Source organism: Oncorhynchus mykiss, chromosome 28 (assembly GCF_013265735.2).
Source record: "Oncorhynchus mykiss isolate Arlee chromosome 28, USDA_OmykA_1.1, whole genome shotgun sequence".
NCBI lineage: Eukaryota > Metazoa > Chordata > Actinopteri > Salmoniformes > Salmonidae > Oncorhynchus > Oncorhynchus mykiss.
In genome coordinates this window covers 42,294,155-42,314,027 of record NC_048592.1, presented here as the reverse complement: position 1 = coordinate 42,314,027, position 19,873 = coordinate 42,294,155, and the positions used below count along the sequence as shown (strand labels likewise).

The 19,873-nt window shown below is 39.4% G+C and overlaps 1 protein-coding gene across 1 annotated transcript in view; it reads right to left on the bottom strand.

Moving 5' to 3' along the window:
- The window catches only part of LOC110508269 (collagen alpha-2(VI) chain), a 46,489-nt gene extending 26,841 nt beyond the window's left edge, over positions 1 to 19,648 (bottom strand). Inside the window, exons 1-8 of the mRNA XM_036966129.1 lie at positions 19,483 to 19,648; positions 15,387 to 15,484; positions 14,413 to 14,513; positions 8,836 to 8,979; positions 8,174 to 8,536; positions 8,051 to 8,071; positions 6,379 to 6,444; positions 4,033 to 4,131 (exon numbers count right to left, since the gene is read on the bottom strand). Of these exons, the coding sequence (XP_036822024.1) occupies positions 4,033 to 4,131; positions 6,379 to 6,444; positions 8,051 to 8,071; positions 8,174 to 8,536; positions 8,836 to 8,979; positions 14,413 to 14,513; positions 15,387 to 15,471 (879 nt within the window). The 5' untranslated portion in view covers positions 15,472 to 15,484; positions 19,483 to 19,648. The remainder of the gene's footprint in view (positions 1 to 4,032; positions 4,132 to 6,378; positions 6,445 to 8,050; positions 8,072 to 8,173; positions 8,537 to 8,835; positions 8,980 to 14,412; positions 14,514 to 15,386; positions 15,485 to 19,482) is intronic.
- Positions 19,649 to 19,873: the final 225 nt, after the last annotated feature.

Sequence of the window (19,873 nt, the reverse complement as noted above, 5' to 3'; positions counted from 1 at the left end):
TTACTAGTCACTATATATAAACACATTATTACTAGTCACTATATATAAATACTTTATTACTGGTATTACTAGTCACTATATATAAATACATTATTACTAGTCACTATATATAAATACATTGTTACTGGTATTACTAGTCACTATATATAAATACATTATTACTAGTCACTATATATAAATACTTTATACTGGTATTACTAGTCATTATATATAAATACATTATTAGTGGTATTACTAGTCACTATATATAAATACATTATTACTAGTCACTATATATAAATACATTGTTACTGGTATTACTAGTCACTATATATAAATACATTATTACCAGTCACTATATATAAATACATTATTACTGGTATTACTAGTCACTATATATAAACACATTGTTACTGGTATTACTAGTCACTATATATAAATACATTATTACTAGTCACTATATATAAATACATTATTAGTGGTATTACTAGTCACTATATAGAAATACATTATTACTAGTCACTATATAGAAATACATTATTACTAGTCACTATATATAAACACATTATTACTAGTCACTATATATAAATACATTATTAGTGGTATTACTAGTCACTATATAGAAATACATTATTACTAGTCACTATATATAAATACATTATTAGTGGTATTACTAGTCACTATATAGAAATACATTATTACTAGTCACTATATATAAATACATTATTAGTGGTATTACTAGTCACTATATAGAAATACATTATTACTAGTCACTATATATAAATACATTATTAGTGGTATTACTAGTCACTATATATAAATACATTATTACTAGTCACTATATATAAATACATTGTTACTGGTATTACTAGTCACTATATATAAATACATTATTACTAGTCACTATATATAAATACTTTATACTGGTATTACTAGTCATTATATATAAATACATTATTAGTGGTATTACTAGTCACTATATATAAATACATTATTACTAGTCACTATATATAAATACATTGTTACTGGTATTACTAGTCACTATATATAAATACATTATTACTAGTCACTATATATAAATACATTATTACTGGTATTACTAGTCACTATATATAAATACATTATTAGTGGTATTACTAGTCACTATATAGAAATACATTATTACTAGTCACTATATATAAATACATTGTTACTGGTATTACTAGTCACTATATATAAATACATTATTACTAGTCACTATATATAAATACATTGTTACTGGTATTACTAGTCACTATATATAAATACATTATTAGTGGTATTACTAGTCACTATATATAAATACATTATTACTAGTCACTATATATAAATACATTGTTACTGGTATTACTAGTCACTATATATAAATACATTATTACTAGTCACTATATATAAATACTTTATACTGGTATTACTAGTCATTATATATAAATACATTATTAGTGGTATTACTAGTCACTATATATAAATACATTATTACTAGTCACTATATATAAATACATTGTTACTGGTATTACTAGTCACTATATATAAATACATTATTACTAGTCACTATATATAAATACATTATTACTGGTATTACTAGTCACTATATATAAACACATTGTTACTGGTATTACTCGTCACTATATATATAAATACATTATTACTAGTCACTATATATAAATACATTATTAGTGGTATTACTAGTCACTATATAGAAATACATTATTACTAGTCACTATATAGAAATACATTATTACTAGTCACTATATATAAATACATTATTAGTGGTATTACTAGTCACTATATAGAAATACATTATTACTAGTCACTATATATAAATACATTATTACTAGTCACTATATATAAACACATTATTACTAGTCACTATATATAAATACATTGTTACTGGTATTACTAGTCACTACATATAAATACATTATTACTAGTCACTATATATAAATACATTATTACTAGTCACTATATATAAATACATTATTACTAGTCACTATATATAAACACATTATTACTAGTCACTATATATAAATACATTATTACTGGTATTACTAGTCACTATATATAAATACATTATTAGTGGTATTACTAGTCACTACATATAAATACATTATTACTAGTCACTACATATAAATACATTATTACTAGTCACTATATATAAATACATTATTAGTGGTATTACTAGTCACTATATAGAAATACATTATTACTAGTATTACTAGTCACTATATATAAATACATTATTACTAGTCACTACATATAAATACATTATTACTAGTCACTATATATAAATACATTATTACTGGTATTACTAGTCACTATATATAAATACATTATTAGTGGTATTACTAATCACTACATATAAATACATTATTACTAGTCACTACATATAAATACATTATTACTAGTCACTATATATAAATACATTATTAGTGGTATTACTAGTCACTATATAGAAATACATTATTACTAGTATTACTAGTCACTATATATAAATACATTATTACTAGTCACTATATATAAACACATTATTACTAGTCACTATATATAAATACATTGTTACTGGTATTACTAGTCACTACATATAAATACATTATTACTAGTCACTATATATAAATACATTATTACTAGTCACTATATATAAATACATTATTACTAGTCACTATATATAAATACATTATTACTAGTCACTATATATAAATACATTATTACTGGTATTACTAGTCACTATATATAAATACATTATTAGTGGTATTACTAGTCACTACATATAAATACATTATTACTAGTCACTATATATAAATACATTATTAGTGGTATTACTAGTCACTATATATAAATACATTATTACTAGTCACTACATATAAATACATTATTACTAGTCACTACATATAAATACATTATTACTAGTCACTATATATAAATACATTATTAGTGGTATTACTAGTCACTATATATAAATACATTATTACTAGTCACTACATATAAATACATTATTACTAGTCACTATATATAAATACATTATTAGTGGTATTACTAGTCACTATATATAAATACATTATTAGTGGTATTACTAGTCACTACATATAAACACATTATTACTAGTCACTATATATAAATACATTATTACTGGTATTACTAGTCACTATATATAAATACATTATTGCTGGTATTACTAGTCACTATATATAAACACATTATTACTAGTCACTATATATAAATACATTATTGCTGGTATTACTAGTCACTATATATAAATACATTATTACTGGTCACTATATATAAATACATTATTACTAGTCACTATATATAAACACATTATTACTAGTCACTATATATAAATACATTATTAGTGGTATTACTAGTCACTACATATAAATACATTATTACTGGTCACTATATATAAACACATTATTACTAGTCACTATATATAAATACATTATTACTGATATTACTAGTCACTATATATAAATACATTATTGCTGGTATTACTAGTCACTATATATAAATACATTATTACTGGTCACTATATATAAATACATTATTACTAGTCACTATATATAAATACATTATTACTGGTCACTATATATAAATACATTATTACTAGTCACTATATATAAACACATTATTACTAGTCACTATATAGAAATACATTATTACTAGTATTACTAGTCACTATATACAAATACATTATTAGTGGTATTACTAGTCACTACATATAAATACATTATTACTAGTCACTATATATAAATACATTATTAGTGGTATTACTAGTCACTATATATAAATACATTATTACTAGTCACTATATATAAATACATTATTGCTGGTATTACTAGTCACTATATATAAACACATTATTACTAGTCACTATATATAAATACATTATTGCTGGTATTACTAGTCACTATATATAAATACATTATTACTAGTCACTATATATAAATACATTATTGCTGGTATTACTAGTCACATTTGCATCTTTAGCATACATAATTACTGGTAGTGTGTGTGAATGGGAGGAGCATGAAGCATTACCTTGACTCCTGGTTGACCAATGGGACCCTCGATGCCGGGGTCGCCCTGTCTTCCCCTGTCTCCTTTAAGACCGGCGTTACCATTGTCTCCTTTGATCCCCTGTAAACACAAGATATTAGTGGCCTGCTTCCTTTCTGGACCTCGTAATCTGTCGAAAACAGATCCAAATGGTTGCATATCAGGCCTAGTGAAGTTATTTTGGCATTAACATGCATTCGAAACAGGATGTTTAGGCGGTTATTCAAATTAGCCTACATCACTGCAGTTTATAGCCCTAAACAATAGCGTAGTCACTTGATAGCAATAATAAATTCCCCAATGCACTGTGTTGTAACCCAGATAGAATAATGTTATTGTCTAAAAACTAATTAATAGACCTACAGGGTGCAGTAGGATGGTCTGTTATTAATAGACCTGCAGGGTGCAGTAGGACAGTCTGTTATTAATAGACCTGCAGGTTGCAGTAGGATGGTCTGTGATCCCACATTATTAATAGACCTACAGGGTGCAGTAGGATGGTCTGTTATTAATAGACCTGCAGGGTGCAGTAGGATGGTCTGTGATCCCACATTATTAATAGACCTGCAGGGTGCAGTAGGGTGGTCTGTTATTAATAGACCTACAGGGTGCAGTAGGATGGTCTGTAATCCCACATTATTAATAGACCTGCAGGGTGCAGTAGGATGGTATGTTATTAATAGACCTGCAGGTTGCAGTAGGATGGTCTGTTATTAATAGACCTGCAGGGTGCAGTAGGATGGTCTGTGATCCCACATTATTAATAGACCTACAGGGTGCAGTAGGATGGTCTGTTATTAATAGACCTGCAGGGTGCAGTAGGATGGTCTGTGATCCCACATTATTAATAGACCTGCAGGGTGCAGTAGGATGGTCTGTGATCCCACATTATTAATAGACCTGCAGGGTGCAGTAGGATGGTCTGTTATTAATAGACCTACAGGGTGCAGTAGGATGGTCTGTTAGTAATAGACCTACAGGGTGCAGTAGTATGGTCTGTTATTAATAGACCTACAGGGTGCAGTAGTATGGTCTGTTATTAATAGACCTACAGGGTGCAGTAGGACAGTCTGTTATTAATAGACCTGCAGGGTGCAGTAGGATGGTCTGTAATCCCACATTATTAATAGACCTGCAGGGTGCAGTAGGATGGTCTGTTATTAATAGACCTGCAGGGTGCAGTAGGATGGTCTGTTATTAATAGACCTGCAGGGTGCAGTAGGATGGTCTGTAATCCCACATTATTAATAGACCTGCAGGGTGCAGTAGGATGGTCTGTTATTAATAGACCTGCAGGGTGCAGTAGGATGGTCTGTGATCCCACATTATTAATAGGCCTGCAGGGTGCAGTAGGATGGTCTGTGATCCCACATTATTAATAGACCTGCAGGGTGCAGTAGGATGGTCTGTGATCCCACATTATTAATAGACCTGCAGGGTGCAGTAGGATGGTCTGTTATTAATAGACCTACAGGGTGCAGTAGGATGGTCTGTTAGTAATAGACCTACAGGGTGCAGTAGTATGGTCTGTTATTAATAGACCTACAGGGTGCAGTAGTATGGTCTGTTATTAATAGACCTACAGGGTGCAGTAGGACAGTCTGTTATTAATAGACCTGCAGGGTGCAGTAGGATGGTCTGTAATCCCACATTATTAATAGACCTGCAGGGTGCAGTAGGATGGTCTGTTATTAATAGACCTGCAGGGTGCAGTAGGATGGTCTGTTATTAATAGACCTGCAGGGTGCAGTAGGATGGTCTGTAATCCCACATTATTAATAGACCTGCAGGGTGCAGTAGGATGGTCTGTTATTAATAGACCTGCAGGGTGCAGTAGGATGGTCTGTTATTAATAGACCTGCAGGGTGCAGTAGGATGGTCTGTTATTAATAGACCTGCAGGGTGCATGCAGTAGGATGGTCTGTTATTAATAGACCTGCAGGGTGCAGTAGGATGGTCTGTGATCCCACATTATTAATAGACCTGCAGGGTGCAGTAGGATGGTCTGTTATTAATAGACCTGCAGGGTGCAGTAGGATGGTCTGTTATTAATAGACCTGCAGGGTGCAGTAGGATGGTCTGTTATTAATAGACCTGCAGGGTGCAGTAGGATGGTCTGTGATCCCACATTATTAATAGACCTACAGCGTTATGTATATTCATGTATAGTTTATCATTATCGTCCTTGGTGTGGATGGCCCTTTAACGGGAGAAACCAGAGAGGAGGAGAACAACTGACTGTGTGTCTGTCTATGTGTCTGTGTGTCTGTCTGTCTGTGTGTGTGTGTGTGTGTGTCTGTCTGTGTGTCTGTCTGTGTGTGTGTGTACCTTCTGTCCTCTGTGTCCTTTGGGACCAGGAGGTCCTTCTGTCTCTAGACACTTCACCTTGTAGCACTAACATGGGAGAAACAGAGATATCTAGTATCAATCAATCAATCAGACAGGGAGAAACAGAGATATCTAGTATCAATCAATCAATCAGACAGGGAGAAACAGATATATCTAGTATCAATCAATCAATCAGAGATATCTAGTATCAATCAATCAATCAATGAATAAATAATCAAACCTATAATATACACTACATCATGATCAAAAGTATATGGACACCTGCTCATCAAACATCTCTTTCCAAAATCATGGGCATTAATATGGAGTTGGTCCCTCCTTTGTTGCTATAACAGCCTCCACTCTTCTGGGAAAGATTTCCACTAGATGTTGGAACATTGCTGCTATAACAGCCTCCACTCTTCTGGGAAGGCTTTCCACTAGATGTTGGAACATTGCTGCTATAACAGCCTCCACTCTTCTGGGAAGGCTTTCCACTAGATGTTGGAACATTTCTGAGGGGACTTGCTTCCATTCAGCCATAAGAACATTAGTGAGGTCGGGTACTGATGTTGGGCGATTAGGCCTGGCTCGCAGTCGGCGTTCCAAATCATCCCAAAGGTGTTCGATGGGGTTGAGGTCAGGGCTCTGTGCAGGCCAGTCAAGTTCTTCCACACCGATCTCGACAAACCATTTCTGTATAGACCTTGCTTTGTGCACGGGGGCATTGTCATTCTGAAACAGGAAAGGGCCTTCCCCAAACTGTTGCCACAAAGTTGGAAGCACAGAATCGTCTAGAATGTCATTGTATTCTGTAGTGTTAAGATTTCCCTTCACTGGAACTAAGGAGCCCGAACCATGAAAAACATCCTCGACCCATTATTCCTCCTCCACCAAACTTTACAGTTGGTAGTATGCATTTTGGCAGGTAGCGTTCTCCTGGCATCCTCCAAACCAAGATTAGACCGTCAGACTGCCAGATTGTAAAGCGCGATTCACCACTCCAGAGAACGTGTTTCCACTGCTCCACAGTCCAATGGTGATGAGCTTTACACCACGCCAGCCAATACTTGGCATTGGGCAAGATGATCTGGGGCTTGTGTGCGGCTGCTCGGACATGAAAACCCATATCATGAAGCTCGCGACAAACAGTTCTTGTGCTGATGTTGCTTCCAGAGGCAGTTTGGAACTCGGTAGTGAGTGATGCAACCGAGGACAGACAATTTTTTACATGCTTCAGTACTCGGCGGTCCAGTTCTGTGAGCTTGTGTGGCCTACCACTTCGTGGCTGAGCCGTTGTTGCTCCTAGACGTTTCCACTTCACAATAACAGCACTTACAGTTGACCAGGGCAGCTCTATCAGGGCAGACATTTGACAAACTGACTTGTTGGAAAGGTGGCATCCTATGACGGTGCCATGTTGAAAGTCACTGAGCTCTTCAGTAAGGGCCATTCTACTGCCAATGTTTGTCTTTGGAGATTGCATGGCTGTGTACTTAATTGTATACACCTGTCAGCAACGAGTGTAGCTGAAATAGCCGAATGCACTCATTTGAATTGGTGTCCACATACTTTGGATATATTGTGTGTATATATAGTGATATGTCACCAGGTATGCTACAACAGTATGTTGATTGTATGGTAACAGTGATATTGTTGTCCTCAGTCTCACCTCCTGATAGGCCAGATGGGTCTGGAAAAAGACAAAATAAAGAGTTTAAATATTAAACTATAGTACATCATCATCACAGTGTGTGTGTGTGTTAGTGTGTGTGTGTGTGTTAGTGTGTGTTACCATGGTCTTGATGATGCGGTCTATAGTGTCCAGCTGTATAACAGGCCTGTTGCCACTGAGGTCGACAGCCAGGAAGTCTTTTCTGTAGACGTTGGCCGGAGAGTTAGCGATCTCCCTCAGACCCGTCTCGTCCACGTTCTTCGTGGCCGCGACCACAAACATTCTGATGGCCTCGTCGCGCGCTCGTTCCGCCGTCACCTTCACCCCGCCGCACGGGTTTCCTGTCACGTGACCGTCGGTGATGACGACAGCGAATCGCAGTGCCCTGGGGTCCGAAGGCGAGCGTGTCATTTCCTGTGTCATGTTGGCGAGGGCGCAGTCGATGTAGGTTCCCTTACCTAGATACCGTATACCCCTCACCCCCTGAAACAACAACAACAGTTACTGTATACCCCAGAAACAACAACAACATGTAGGTTCAACCTGTATGAAACTGTCTTTAATGTTGTGCCCCATGCAGGGTCAACCTGTGTGTGTGTGTGTGTGTGTGTGTGTGTGTGTGTGTTTTAAATAAGTACATGTGTGTGTATGTGTGCGTGCAAACGTGTGTTTGTGTGTGTGCTACGTGCGTGCGTGTGTGTGCTACATGCGTGCGTGCGTACGTGTGTGTGTGTGTGTGCTACGTGCGTGCGTGCGTGTGAGTGTGTGTGAATTTGACCCACCTGGATGAAGGCGTCCTTGGCCTGTATGCGACTGAAGACCTGTTGTCTCTGGGAGAAGTGTAGTCCTCCTAACTGCCATCTGATCTGGACCAGACCTTTATAGTCAGCATCCTCCAGACGCTCTGCAAAACGCTCTGTAAACATCTGCACACACATCAAGGAGGAGGAAGGGGTTAGACATCCATCTATCTACTGTATCTATCTACTGTATCTATCTACTGTATCTATCTACTGTATCTATCTACTGTATCTATCTACTGTATCTATCTACTGTATCTATCCATCTATCTATCTATCTATCTACTGTATCTATCTATCTATCTATCTATCTATCTATCTATCTATCTATCTATCTATCTATCAAAACGCTCTGTAAACATCTGCACACACATTAAGGAGCAATAAGAGTTTATAAATAAGAGATTATAAATAAGAGTTTATAAATAAGAGTTTATAAATAAGAGATTATAAATAAGAGTTTATAAATAAGAGATTATAAATAAGAGATTATAAATAAGAGTTTATAAATAAGAGTTTATAAATAAGAGATTATAAATAAGAGTTTATAAATAAGAGATTATAAATAAGAGTTTATAAATAAGTGCTAAAAAGGTTAACTAAATAATAAAATATATTTAAATGTAACATACTAATATTGTAATTATAGTGTTGCAGTAAAAGGTGAAATCAATCAATCAATCAATCAATACAGGAACGATGATGCTCTCCACCAGTGATCTAGGGGGAGGGGGGACATTATAATATAGTTGTAGTAGTAGGAACCTTAATGCTCTCCACCAGTGATCTAGGGGGAGGGGGGACATTATAATATAGTTGTAGTAGTAGGAACCTTAATGCTCTCCACCAGTGATCTAGGGGGAGGGGGGACATTATAATATAGTTGTAGTAGTAGGAACCTTAATGCTCTCCACCAGTGATCTAGGGGGAGGGGGGACATTATAATATAGTTGTAGTAGTAGGAACCTTAATGCTCTCCACCAGTGATCTAGGGGGAGGGGGGACATTATAATATAGTTGTAGTAGTAGGAACCTTAATGCTCTCCACCAGTGATCTAGGGGGAGGGGGGACATTATAATATAGTTGTAGTAGTAGGAACCTTAATGCTCTCCACCAGTGATCTAGGGGGAGGGGGGACATTATAATATAGTTGTAGTAGTAGGAACCTTAATGCTCTCCACCAGTGATCCAGGGGGAGGGGGGACATTATAATATAGTTGTAGTAGTAGGAACCTTAATGCTCTCCACCAGTGATCTAGGGGGAGGGGGGACATTATAATATAGTTGTAGTAGTAGGAACCTTAATGCTCTCCACCAGTGATCCAGGGGGAGGGGGGACATTATAATATAGTTGTAGTAGTAGGAACCTTAATGCTCTCCACCAGTGATCTAGGGGGAGGGGGGACATTATAATATAGTTGTAGTAGTAGGAACCTTAATGCTCTCCACCAGTGATCCAGGGGGAGGGGGGACATTATAATATAGTTGTAGTAGTAGGAACCTTAATGCTCTCCACCAGTGATCTAGGGGGAGGGGGGACATTATAATATAGTTGTAGTAGTAGGAACCTTAATGCTCTCCACCAGTGATCTAGGGGGAGGGGGGACATTATAATATAGTTGTAGTAGTAGGAACCTTAATGCTCTCCACCAGTGATCTAGGGGAGGGGGGACATTATAATATAGTTGTAGTAGTAGGAACCTTAATGCTCTCCACCAGTGATCCAGGGGAGGGGGACATTATAATATAGTTGTAGTAGTAGGAACCTTAATGCTCTCCACCAGTGATCCAGGGGAGGGGGGACATTATAATATAGTTGTAGTAGTAGGAACCTTAATGCTCTCCACCAGTGATCTAGGGGGAGGGGGGACATTATAATATAGTTGTAGTAGTAGGAACCTTAATGCTCTCCACCAGTGATCCAGGGGGAGGGGGGACATTATAATATAGTTGTAGTAGTAGGAACCTTAATGCTCTCCACCAGTGATCTAGGGGGAGGGGGGACATTATAATATAGTTGTAGTAGTAGGAACCTTAATGCTCTCCACCAGTGATCTAGGGGGAGGGGGGACATTATAATATAGTTGTAGTAGTAGGAACCTTAATGCTCTCCACCAGTGATCCAGGGGAGGGGGACATTATAATATAGTTGTAGTAGTAGGAACCTTAATGCTCTCCACCAGTGATCCAGGGGGAGGGGGGACATTATAATATAGTTGTAGTAGTAGGAACCTTAATGCTCTCCACCAGTGATCTAGGGGGAGGGGGGACATTATAATATAGTTGTAGTAGTAGGAACCTTAATGCTCTCCACCAGTGATCCAGGGGGAGGGGGGACATTATAATATAGTTGTAGTAGTAGGAACCTTAATGCTCTCCACCAGTGATCTAGGGGGAGGGGGGACATTATAATATAGTTGTAGTAGTAGGAACCTTAATGCTCTCCACCAGTGATCTAGGGGGAGGGGGGACATTATAATATAGTTGTAGTAGTAGGAACCTTAATGCTCTCCACCAGTGATCCAGGGGGAGGGGGGACATTATAATATAGTTGTAGTAGTAGGAACCTTAATGCTCTCCACCAGTGATCCAGGGGAGGGGGACATTATAATATAGTTGTAGTAGTAGGAACCTTAATGCTCTCCACCAGTGATCCAGGGGGAGGGGGGACATTATAATATAGTTGTAGTAGTAGGAACCTTAATGCTCTCCACCAGTGATCTAGGGGGAGGGGGGACATTATAATATAGTTGTAGTAGTAGGAACCTTAATGCTCTCCACCAGTGATCCAGGGGGAGGGGGGACATTATAATATAGTTGTAGTAGTAGGAACCTTAATGCTCTCCACCAGTGATCTAGGGGGAGGGGGGACATTATAATATAGTTGTAGTAGTAGGAACCTTAATGCTCTCCACCAGTGATCTAGGGGGAGGGGGGACATTATAATATAGTTGTAGTAGTAGGAACCTTAATGCTCTCCACCAGTGATCCAGGGGGAGGGGGGACATTATAATATAGTTGTAGTAGTAGGAACCTTAATGCTCTCCACCAGTGATCTAGGGGGAGGGGGGACATTATAATATAGTTGTAGTAGTAGGAACCTTAATGCTCTCCACCAGTGATCCAGGGGGAGGGGGGACATTATAATATAGTTGTAGTAGTAGGAACCTTAATGCTCTCCACCAGTGATCTAGGGGGAGGGGGGACATTATAATATAGTTGTAGTAGTAGGAACCTTAATGCTCTCCACCAGTGATCCAGGGGGAGGGGGGACATTATAATATAGTTGTAGTAGTAGGAACCTTAATGCTCTCCACCAGTGATCTAGGGGGAGGGGGGACATTATAATATAGTTGTAGTAGTAGGAACCTTAATGCTCTCCACCAGTGATCTAGGGGGAGGGGGGACATTATAATATAGTTGTAGTAGTAGGAACCTTAATGCTCTCCACCAGTGATCCAGGGGGAGGGGGGACATTATAATATAGTTGTAGTAGTAGGAACCTTAATGCTCTCCACCAGTGATCCAGGGGGAGGGGGGACATTATAATATAGTTGTAGTAGTAGGAACCTTAATGCTCTCCACCAGTGATCCAGGGGGAGGGGGGACATTATAATATAGTTGTAGTAGTAGGAACCTTAATGCTCTCCACCAGTGATCCAGGGGGAGGGGGGACATTATAATATAGTTGTAGTAGTAGGAACCTTAATGCTCTCCACCAGTGATCCAGGGGAGGGGGGACATTATAATATAGTTGTAGTAGTAGGAACCTTAATGCTCTCCACCAGTGATCTAGGGGGAGGGGGGACATTATAATATAGTTGTAGTAGTAGGAACCTTAATGCTCTCCACCAGTGATCCAGGGGAGGGGGGACATTATAATATAGTTGTAGTAGTAGGAACCTTAATGCTCTCCACCAGTGATCCAGGGGAGGGGGGACATTATAATATAGTTGTAGTAGTAGGAACCTTAATGCTCTCCACCAGTGATCCAGGGGAGGGGGACATTATAATATAGTTGTAGTAGTAGGAACCTTAATGCTCTCCACCAGTGATCCAGGGGAGGGGGGACATTATAATATAGTTGTAGTAGTAGGAACCTTAATGCTCTCCACCAGTGATCTAGGGGGAGGGGGGACATTATAATATAGTTGTAGTAGTAGGAACCTTAATGCTCTCCACCAGTGATCTAGGGGAGGGGGACATTATAATATAGTTGTAGTAGTAGGAACCTTAATGCTCTCCACCAGTGATCTAGGGGGAGGGGGGACATTATAATATAGTTGTAGTAGTAGGAACCTTAATGCTCTCCACCAGTGATCCAGGGGGAGGGGGGACATTATAATATAGTTGTAGTAGTAGGAACCTTAATGCTCTCCACCAGTGATCTAGGGGGAGGGGGGACATTATAATATAGTTGTAGTAGTAGGAACCTTAATGCTCTCCACCAGTGATCCAGGGGAGGGGGACATTATAATATAGTTGTAGTAGTAGGAACCTTAATGCTCTCCACCAGTGATCTAGGGGGAGGGGGGACATTATAATATAGTTGTAGTAGTAGGAACCTTAATGCTCTCCACCAGTGATCTAGGGGGAGGGGGGACATTATAATATAGTTGTAGTAGTAGGAACCTTAATGCTCTCCACCAGTGATCCAGGGGAGGGGGACATTATAATATAGTTGTAGTAGTAGGAACCTTAATGCTCTCCACCAGTGATCTAGGGGGAGGGGGGACATTATAATATAGTTGTAGTAGTAGGAACCTTAATGCTCTCCACCAGTGATCCAGGGGAGGGGGACATTATAATATAGTTGTAGTAGTAGGAACCTTAATGCTCTCCACCAGTGATCTAGGGGGAGGGGGGACATTATAATATAGTTGTAGTAGTAGGAACCTTAATGCTCTCCACCAGTGATCCAGGGGAGGGGGACATTATAATATAGTTGTAGTAGTAGGAACCTTAATGCTCTCCACCAGTGATCTAGGGGGAGGGGGGACATTATAATATAGTTGTAGTAGTAGGAACCTTAATGCTCTCCACCAGTGATCTAGGGGGAGGGGGGACATTATAATATAGTTGTAGTAGTAGGAACCTTAATGCTCTCCACCAGTGATCCAGGGGAGGGGGACATTATAATATAGTTGTAGTAGTAGGAACCTTAATGCTCTCCACCAGTGATCTAGGGGGAGGGGGGACATTATAATATAGTTGTAGTAGTAGGAACCTTAATGCTCTCCACCAGTGATCCAGGGGAGGGGGACATTATAATATAGTTGTAGTAGTAGGAACCTTAATGCTCTCCACCAGTGATCTAGGGGGAGGGGGGACATTATAATATAGTTGTAGTAGTAGGAACCTTAATGCTCTCCACCAGTGATCCAGGGGAGGGGGACATTATAATATAGTTGTAGTAGTAGGAACCTTAATGCTCTCCACCAGTGATCTAGGGGGAGGGGGGACATTATAATATAGTTGTAGTAGTAGGAACCTTAATGCTCTCCACCAGTGATCTAGGGGGAGGGGGGACATTATAATATAGTTGTAGTAGTAGGAACCTTAATGCTCTCCACCAGTGATCCAGGGGGAGGTTCTTGCAGGGCGATGGTCTCAGACGTGTCGATCGTAAAGTACACGTCTATAGGACACTCATGCTTCTCTGTAGGACACACACACGTTAGGGCACATGATAACACAAACACACACGTTTGGACACATGATAACACACACACGTTTGGACACATGATAACACACACACATTAGGACATATGATAACATACACACGCATGTACATGTAAACACAAACAAACATCCAATGAAATCTCAAAATAGCCCAAGTCAAAGTATTACTTCCTGTCAAGTGTAAACAGAGCACTACGCCCTATTGGACATCCAAACTACAGAACATCAAAGTCTGAGAAATGAAAAACACATTTTACAAAGAGCTCTGGTCAAATAGAGCTCTGGCCAAATAGAGCTCTGGCCAAATAGAGCTCTGGTCAAATAGAGCTCTGGTCAAATAGAGCTCTGGTCAAATAGAGCTCTGGTCAAATAGAGCTCTGGTCAAATAGGGCTCTGGTCAAATAGAGCTCTGGCCAAATAGAGCTCTGGCCAAATAGAGCTCTGGTCAAATAGAGCTCTGGCCAAATAGAGCTCTGGTCAAATAGAGCTCTGGTCAAATAGAGCTCTGGCCAAATAGAGCTCTGGTCAAATAGAGCTCTGGCCAAATAGAGCTCTGGCCAAATAGAGCTCTGGTCAAATAGAGCTCTGGTCAAATAGGGCTCTGGTCAAATAGAGCTCTGGTCAAATAGAGCTCTGGTCAAATAGAGCTCTGGCCAAATAGAGCTCTGGTCAAATAGAACTCTGGCCAAATAGAGCTCTGGCCAAATAGAGCTCTGGTCAAATAGAGCTCTGGTCAATAATATGGCACCCTGTTGGGAATAGGGTGCCATTTGGCATGCAAATGCAGACTGGAGTATGATGTCAGTATGATGTCAGAACTAGAGCTGTGCATGGTAGGAAGGGAACTCACTGTTGCATTCTGGGAAGGCCTGGACGTGCGCTGCAGCTCCAAACAGTAAACACAGCACGATGAACTCTGACCTCATCATCATCATCCTCTCTTCCTACCTGACATGACAAACACAAACACACACACACACTTTAAAAACTTAAATCCACAAATGACATCACATTTGCATAGAATGACTGTATCTCACCTGGGTTCGTACAGATTCCTGAACAGTTCTACAGATGGATAGTTATACAGATGAATAGTTATACAGATGACAGGTATACAGATGGACAGTTATACAGATGTCTGGACAGTTATAATATATACAGATTGACAGTTATGCAGATGCCTGGACAGTTATACGGATGGGTAGTTATATAGTTATACAGATAGACCGTTATAGAGATGGACAGTTATACAGATTTCTGGACAGTTATACAGATTCCTGGATAGTTATACAGATTCCTGGACAGTTATGCAGATGGACAGTTATACAGATGTTGACTTATATAGTTATACAGATGGACAGTTATACAGATGTTGAGTTATATAGTTATACAGATGGACATTTATGGAGATGGACAGTTATACAGATTCCTGGACAATTACACAGATGGACATTTATACAGATGGACAGTTATGCAGATGGACAGTTATAGAGATGGACAGTTATACAGATTTCTGGACAGTTATACAGATTCCTGGACAGTTATGCAGATGGACAGTTATACAGATGTTCAGTTATATAGTTATACAGATGGACAGTTATACAGATGGACAGTTATACAGATTCCTGGACAATTATACAGATTCCTGGACAATTATACAGATGGACAATTATACAGATGGACAGTTATGCAGATAGACAGTTATACAGATGTGTGGACAGTTAAAGGGATGGACATTTATAGAGATGGACAGTTATAAAGATTCCTGGACAGTTAAATAGATGGACAGCTATACAGGTGGAGAGTTATGCAGATGGACAATTATACCGATGCCTGGACAGTTATACAGATGGACAGTTATACAGATGGACCATTGTGCAGATTGACAGTTATAGAGTTACAGTGGGGCAAAAAATGATTTAGTCAGCCACCAAATGTGCAAGTTCTCCCACTTAAAAAGATGAGAGAGGCCTGTAATTTTCATCATAGGTACACTCCAACTATGACAGACAAAATGAGAAAAAAAATCCAGAAAATCACATTGTAGGATTTTTAATGAATTTATTTGCAAATTATGGTGGAAAATAAGTATTTGGTCAATAACAAAAGTTTATCTCAATACTTTGTTATATACCCTTTGTTGGCAATGACAGAGGTCAAACGTTTTCTGTAAGTCTTCACAAGGTTTTCACACACTGTTGCTGGTATTTTGGCCCATTCCTCCATGCAGATCTCCTCTAGAGCAGTGATGTTTTGGGGCTGTTGCTGGGCAACACAGACTTTCAACTCCCTCCAAAGATTTGCTATGGGGTTGAGATCTTGAAATGCTTCTTACGAAGCCACTCCTTCGTTGCCCGGGCGGTGTGTTTGGGATCATTGTCATGCTGAAAGACCCAGCCACAATTCATCTTCAATGCCCTTGCTGATGGAAGGAGGTTTTCACTCAAAATCTCACGATACATGGGCGCATTCATTCTTTCCTTTACACGGATCAGTCGTCCTGGTCCCTTTGCAGAAAAACAGCCCCAAAGCATGATGTTTCCACCCCCATGCTTCACAGTAGGTATGGTGTTCTTTGGATGCAACTCAGCATTCTTTGTCCTCCAAACACGACGAGTTGAGTTTTTACCAAAAAGTTATATTTTGATTTCATCTGACCATATGACATTCTCTCAATCTTCTTCTGGGTCATCCAAATGCTCTCTAGCAAACTTCAGACGGGCCTGGACATGTACTGGCTTAAGCAGGGGGACACGTCTGGCACTGCAGGATTTGAGTCCCTGACGGCGTAGTGTGTTACTGATGGTAGGCTTTGTTACTTTGGTCCCAGCTCTCTGCAGGTCATTCACTAGGTCCCCCCGTGTGGTTCTGGGATTTTTGCTCACTGTTCTTGTGATCATTTTGACCCCACGGTGTGAGATCTTGCGTGGAGCCCCAGATCGAGGGAGATTATCAGTGGTCTTGTATGTTTTCCATTTCCTAATAATTGCTCCCACAGTTGATTTCTTCAAACCAAGCTGCTTACCTATTGCAGATTCAGTCTTCCCAGCCTGGTGCAGGTCTACAATTTTGTTTCTGGTGTCCTTTGACAGCTCTTTGGTCTTGGCTATAGTGGAGTTTGGAGTGTGACTGTTTGAGGTTTTGGACAGGTGTCTTTTATACTGATAACAAGTTCAAACAGGTGCCATTAATACAGGTAACGAGTGGAGGACAGAGGAGCCTCTTAAAGAAGAAGTTACAGGTCTGTGAGAGCCAGAAATCTTGCTTGTTTGTAGGTGACCAAATACTTATTTTCCACCATAATTTGCAAATAAATTCATAAAAAATCCTACAATGTGATTTTCTGGATTTTTTTTCTCATTTTGTCTGTCATAGTTGAAGTGTACCTATGATGAAAATTACAGGCCTCTCTCATCTTTTTAAGTGGGAGAACTTGCACAATTGGTGGCTGACTAAATACTTTTTTGCCCAACTGTATCTGATGCTGTCAAGACCAGAATATGGCATGTCATACTATTTCTGGCCAGACAGCATCAGATACATGGGCTACATATAGGAAGAGAGGGGGACGCTGTTTTGCTCGTTAGTTTCAGCAGAGAGGAAGAGGCGAAGCGAGAGAGCTCACTCTCGCCAACATCTGTCCTGACTAAACCCAATGCGTTTCAATGTGGATAACATGCAGTCCTAAGCTTATTGCCGGCATTCCTGCACTTGGGACAAGGACTCACATTTTTTTAGGGCGGAGACATGAGCATCTCGTCATTATATACAGATCTCTGGTTTCCGCCACTTGCGAAATGGAAATGAAAGTTGGCGAGTGCACAATGCACTGTTCGGATGCTGGCTTCCCCTAAAGTAAATTAATGTTTTGCCAAAATTATATAACTACTCCTGTCTAATTAAAATCATTCAAAATACTTCAACAGAGAGCTTGACTTAGCCACAGAGGATCATTCACTTATTTGTTTTAATTTTTTTAATAGCTGTGGATTGTTTCAAATCACAAGTACATAGGCCTATGCCTAGTTGGGAAGCCAGCCATTTCCAGTGAAAACAACGGTCCCGTCTATAGAAATCAAACTGATTTGTTCTGTCTCCGGTCTGGCCTCCTCTAACGGTAAGATCCGGTAACGTTTAATGGGGAGGAACAGGGAGACATGTTCTGCACTGGGTGTGTTCCAGAATTATACAAACATTATCTGAGCAGAATATCATATCTTTCCAATATGTTTGTCCGAGGAACCACCATATCAACACGATAAAGCACTAATGGGATTTGTAATCTGCGTATGCCTAGGTCTGGAACGCACCCAGTCAGCACAGAACACTGTCCATCTGAACAGGAACGCACCCAGTCAGCACAGAACACTGTCCATCTGAACAGGAACGCACCCAGTCAGCACAGAACACTGTCCATCTGAACTAAAGTTGATTTTCGCAACTCTGTCTAAAACCGAAATATTAGCGGTGGCCAAAAATAGTTTTTGCTAATTGACTGGTCACCAAATGAGAGTGGAGACGATGCGCGTGCATATATTCAAATACTTCACACACACATGTACAAGGCTTTAAAATGTGATAGACCCTAATGCATATTTGATTTGGATATTAAAGATAACCGAGAGAGAGAGAGATTGTTTATTTGTTTTATTGTTTATTTCACTTTTGTATAATATCTACCTCACTTGCTTTGTCAATGTTAACACATGTTTCCCATGCCAATAAAGCCCTTGAATTGAATTGAGAGAGAGAGGGAGACGGGCGAACTAACGGCAGAGATAGCAGCAGTTAGAGAGAGAGGGAGACGGGTGAACTAACGGCAGAGATAGCAGCAGTTAGAGAGAGAGAGATGGGCGAACTAACCGCAGAGATAGCAGCAGTTAGAGAGAGAGATATAGATGGGCGAACTAACGGCAGAGATATGCAGTTAAACTTTCTAAACTCACCCAAAACCTCTTCGTAACAGCGCGTGGAACCCTCGCCGATTCAGTCTCTCATCTCGTGGGGAGAAAGACAGGAGGAAAAGGAGAGGAATAAAATAACGTCTGGATGTGCGCGAGGTTCGGGCGTCCCAAAGGAGAAGAGACGGCTCGCTCTCCCGTTTCTCTCTCCGTGAGCTCGAGCTGTTTTGATCCCTCCTTCTGTTCTCCTGTATGCATCCACGAGGAGGCGCCCTGGGTCCACAGGAGCTGTGTGTGTGTCTGTCTGAACATTCGCGCTCGTGTGTTTGCATGCTTATGCGTGTGAGTGTGCACTTGTGTTGGCGCGTGCCAGTACGCCTGTTAATATCCTTTCAGCATTCAGTGATATGACTCGTTTAGATTGCGCCTAGCAGCA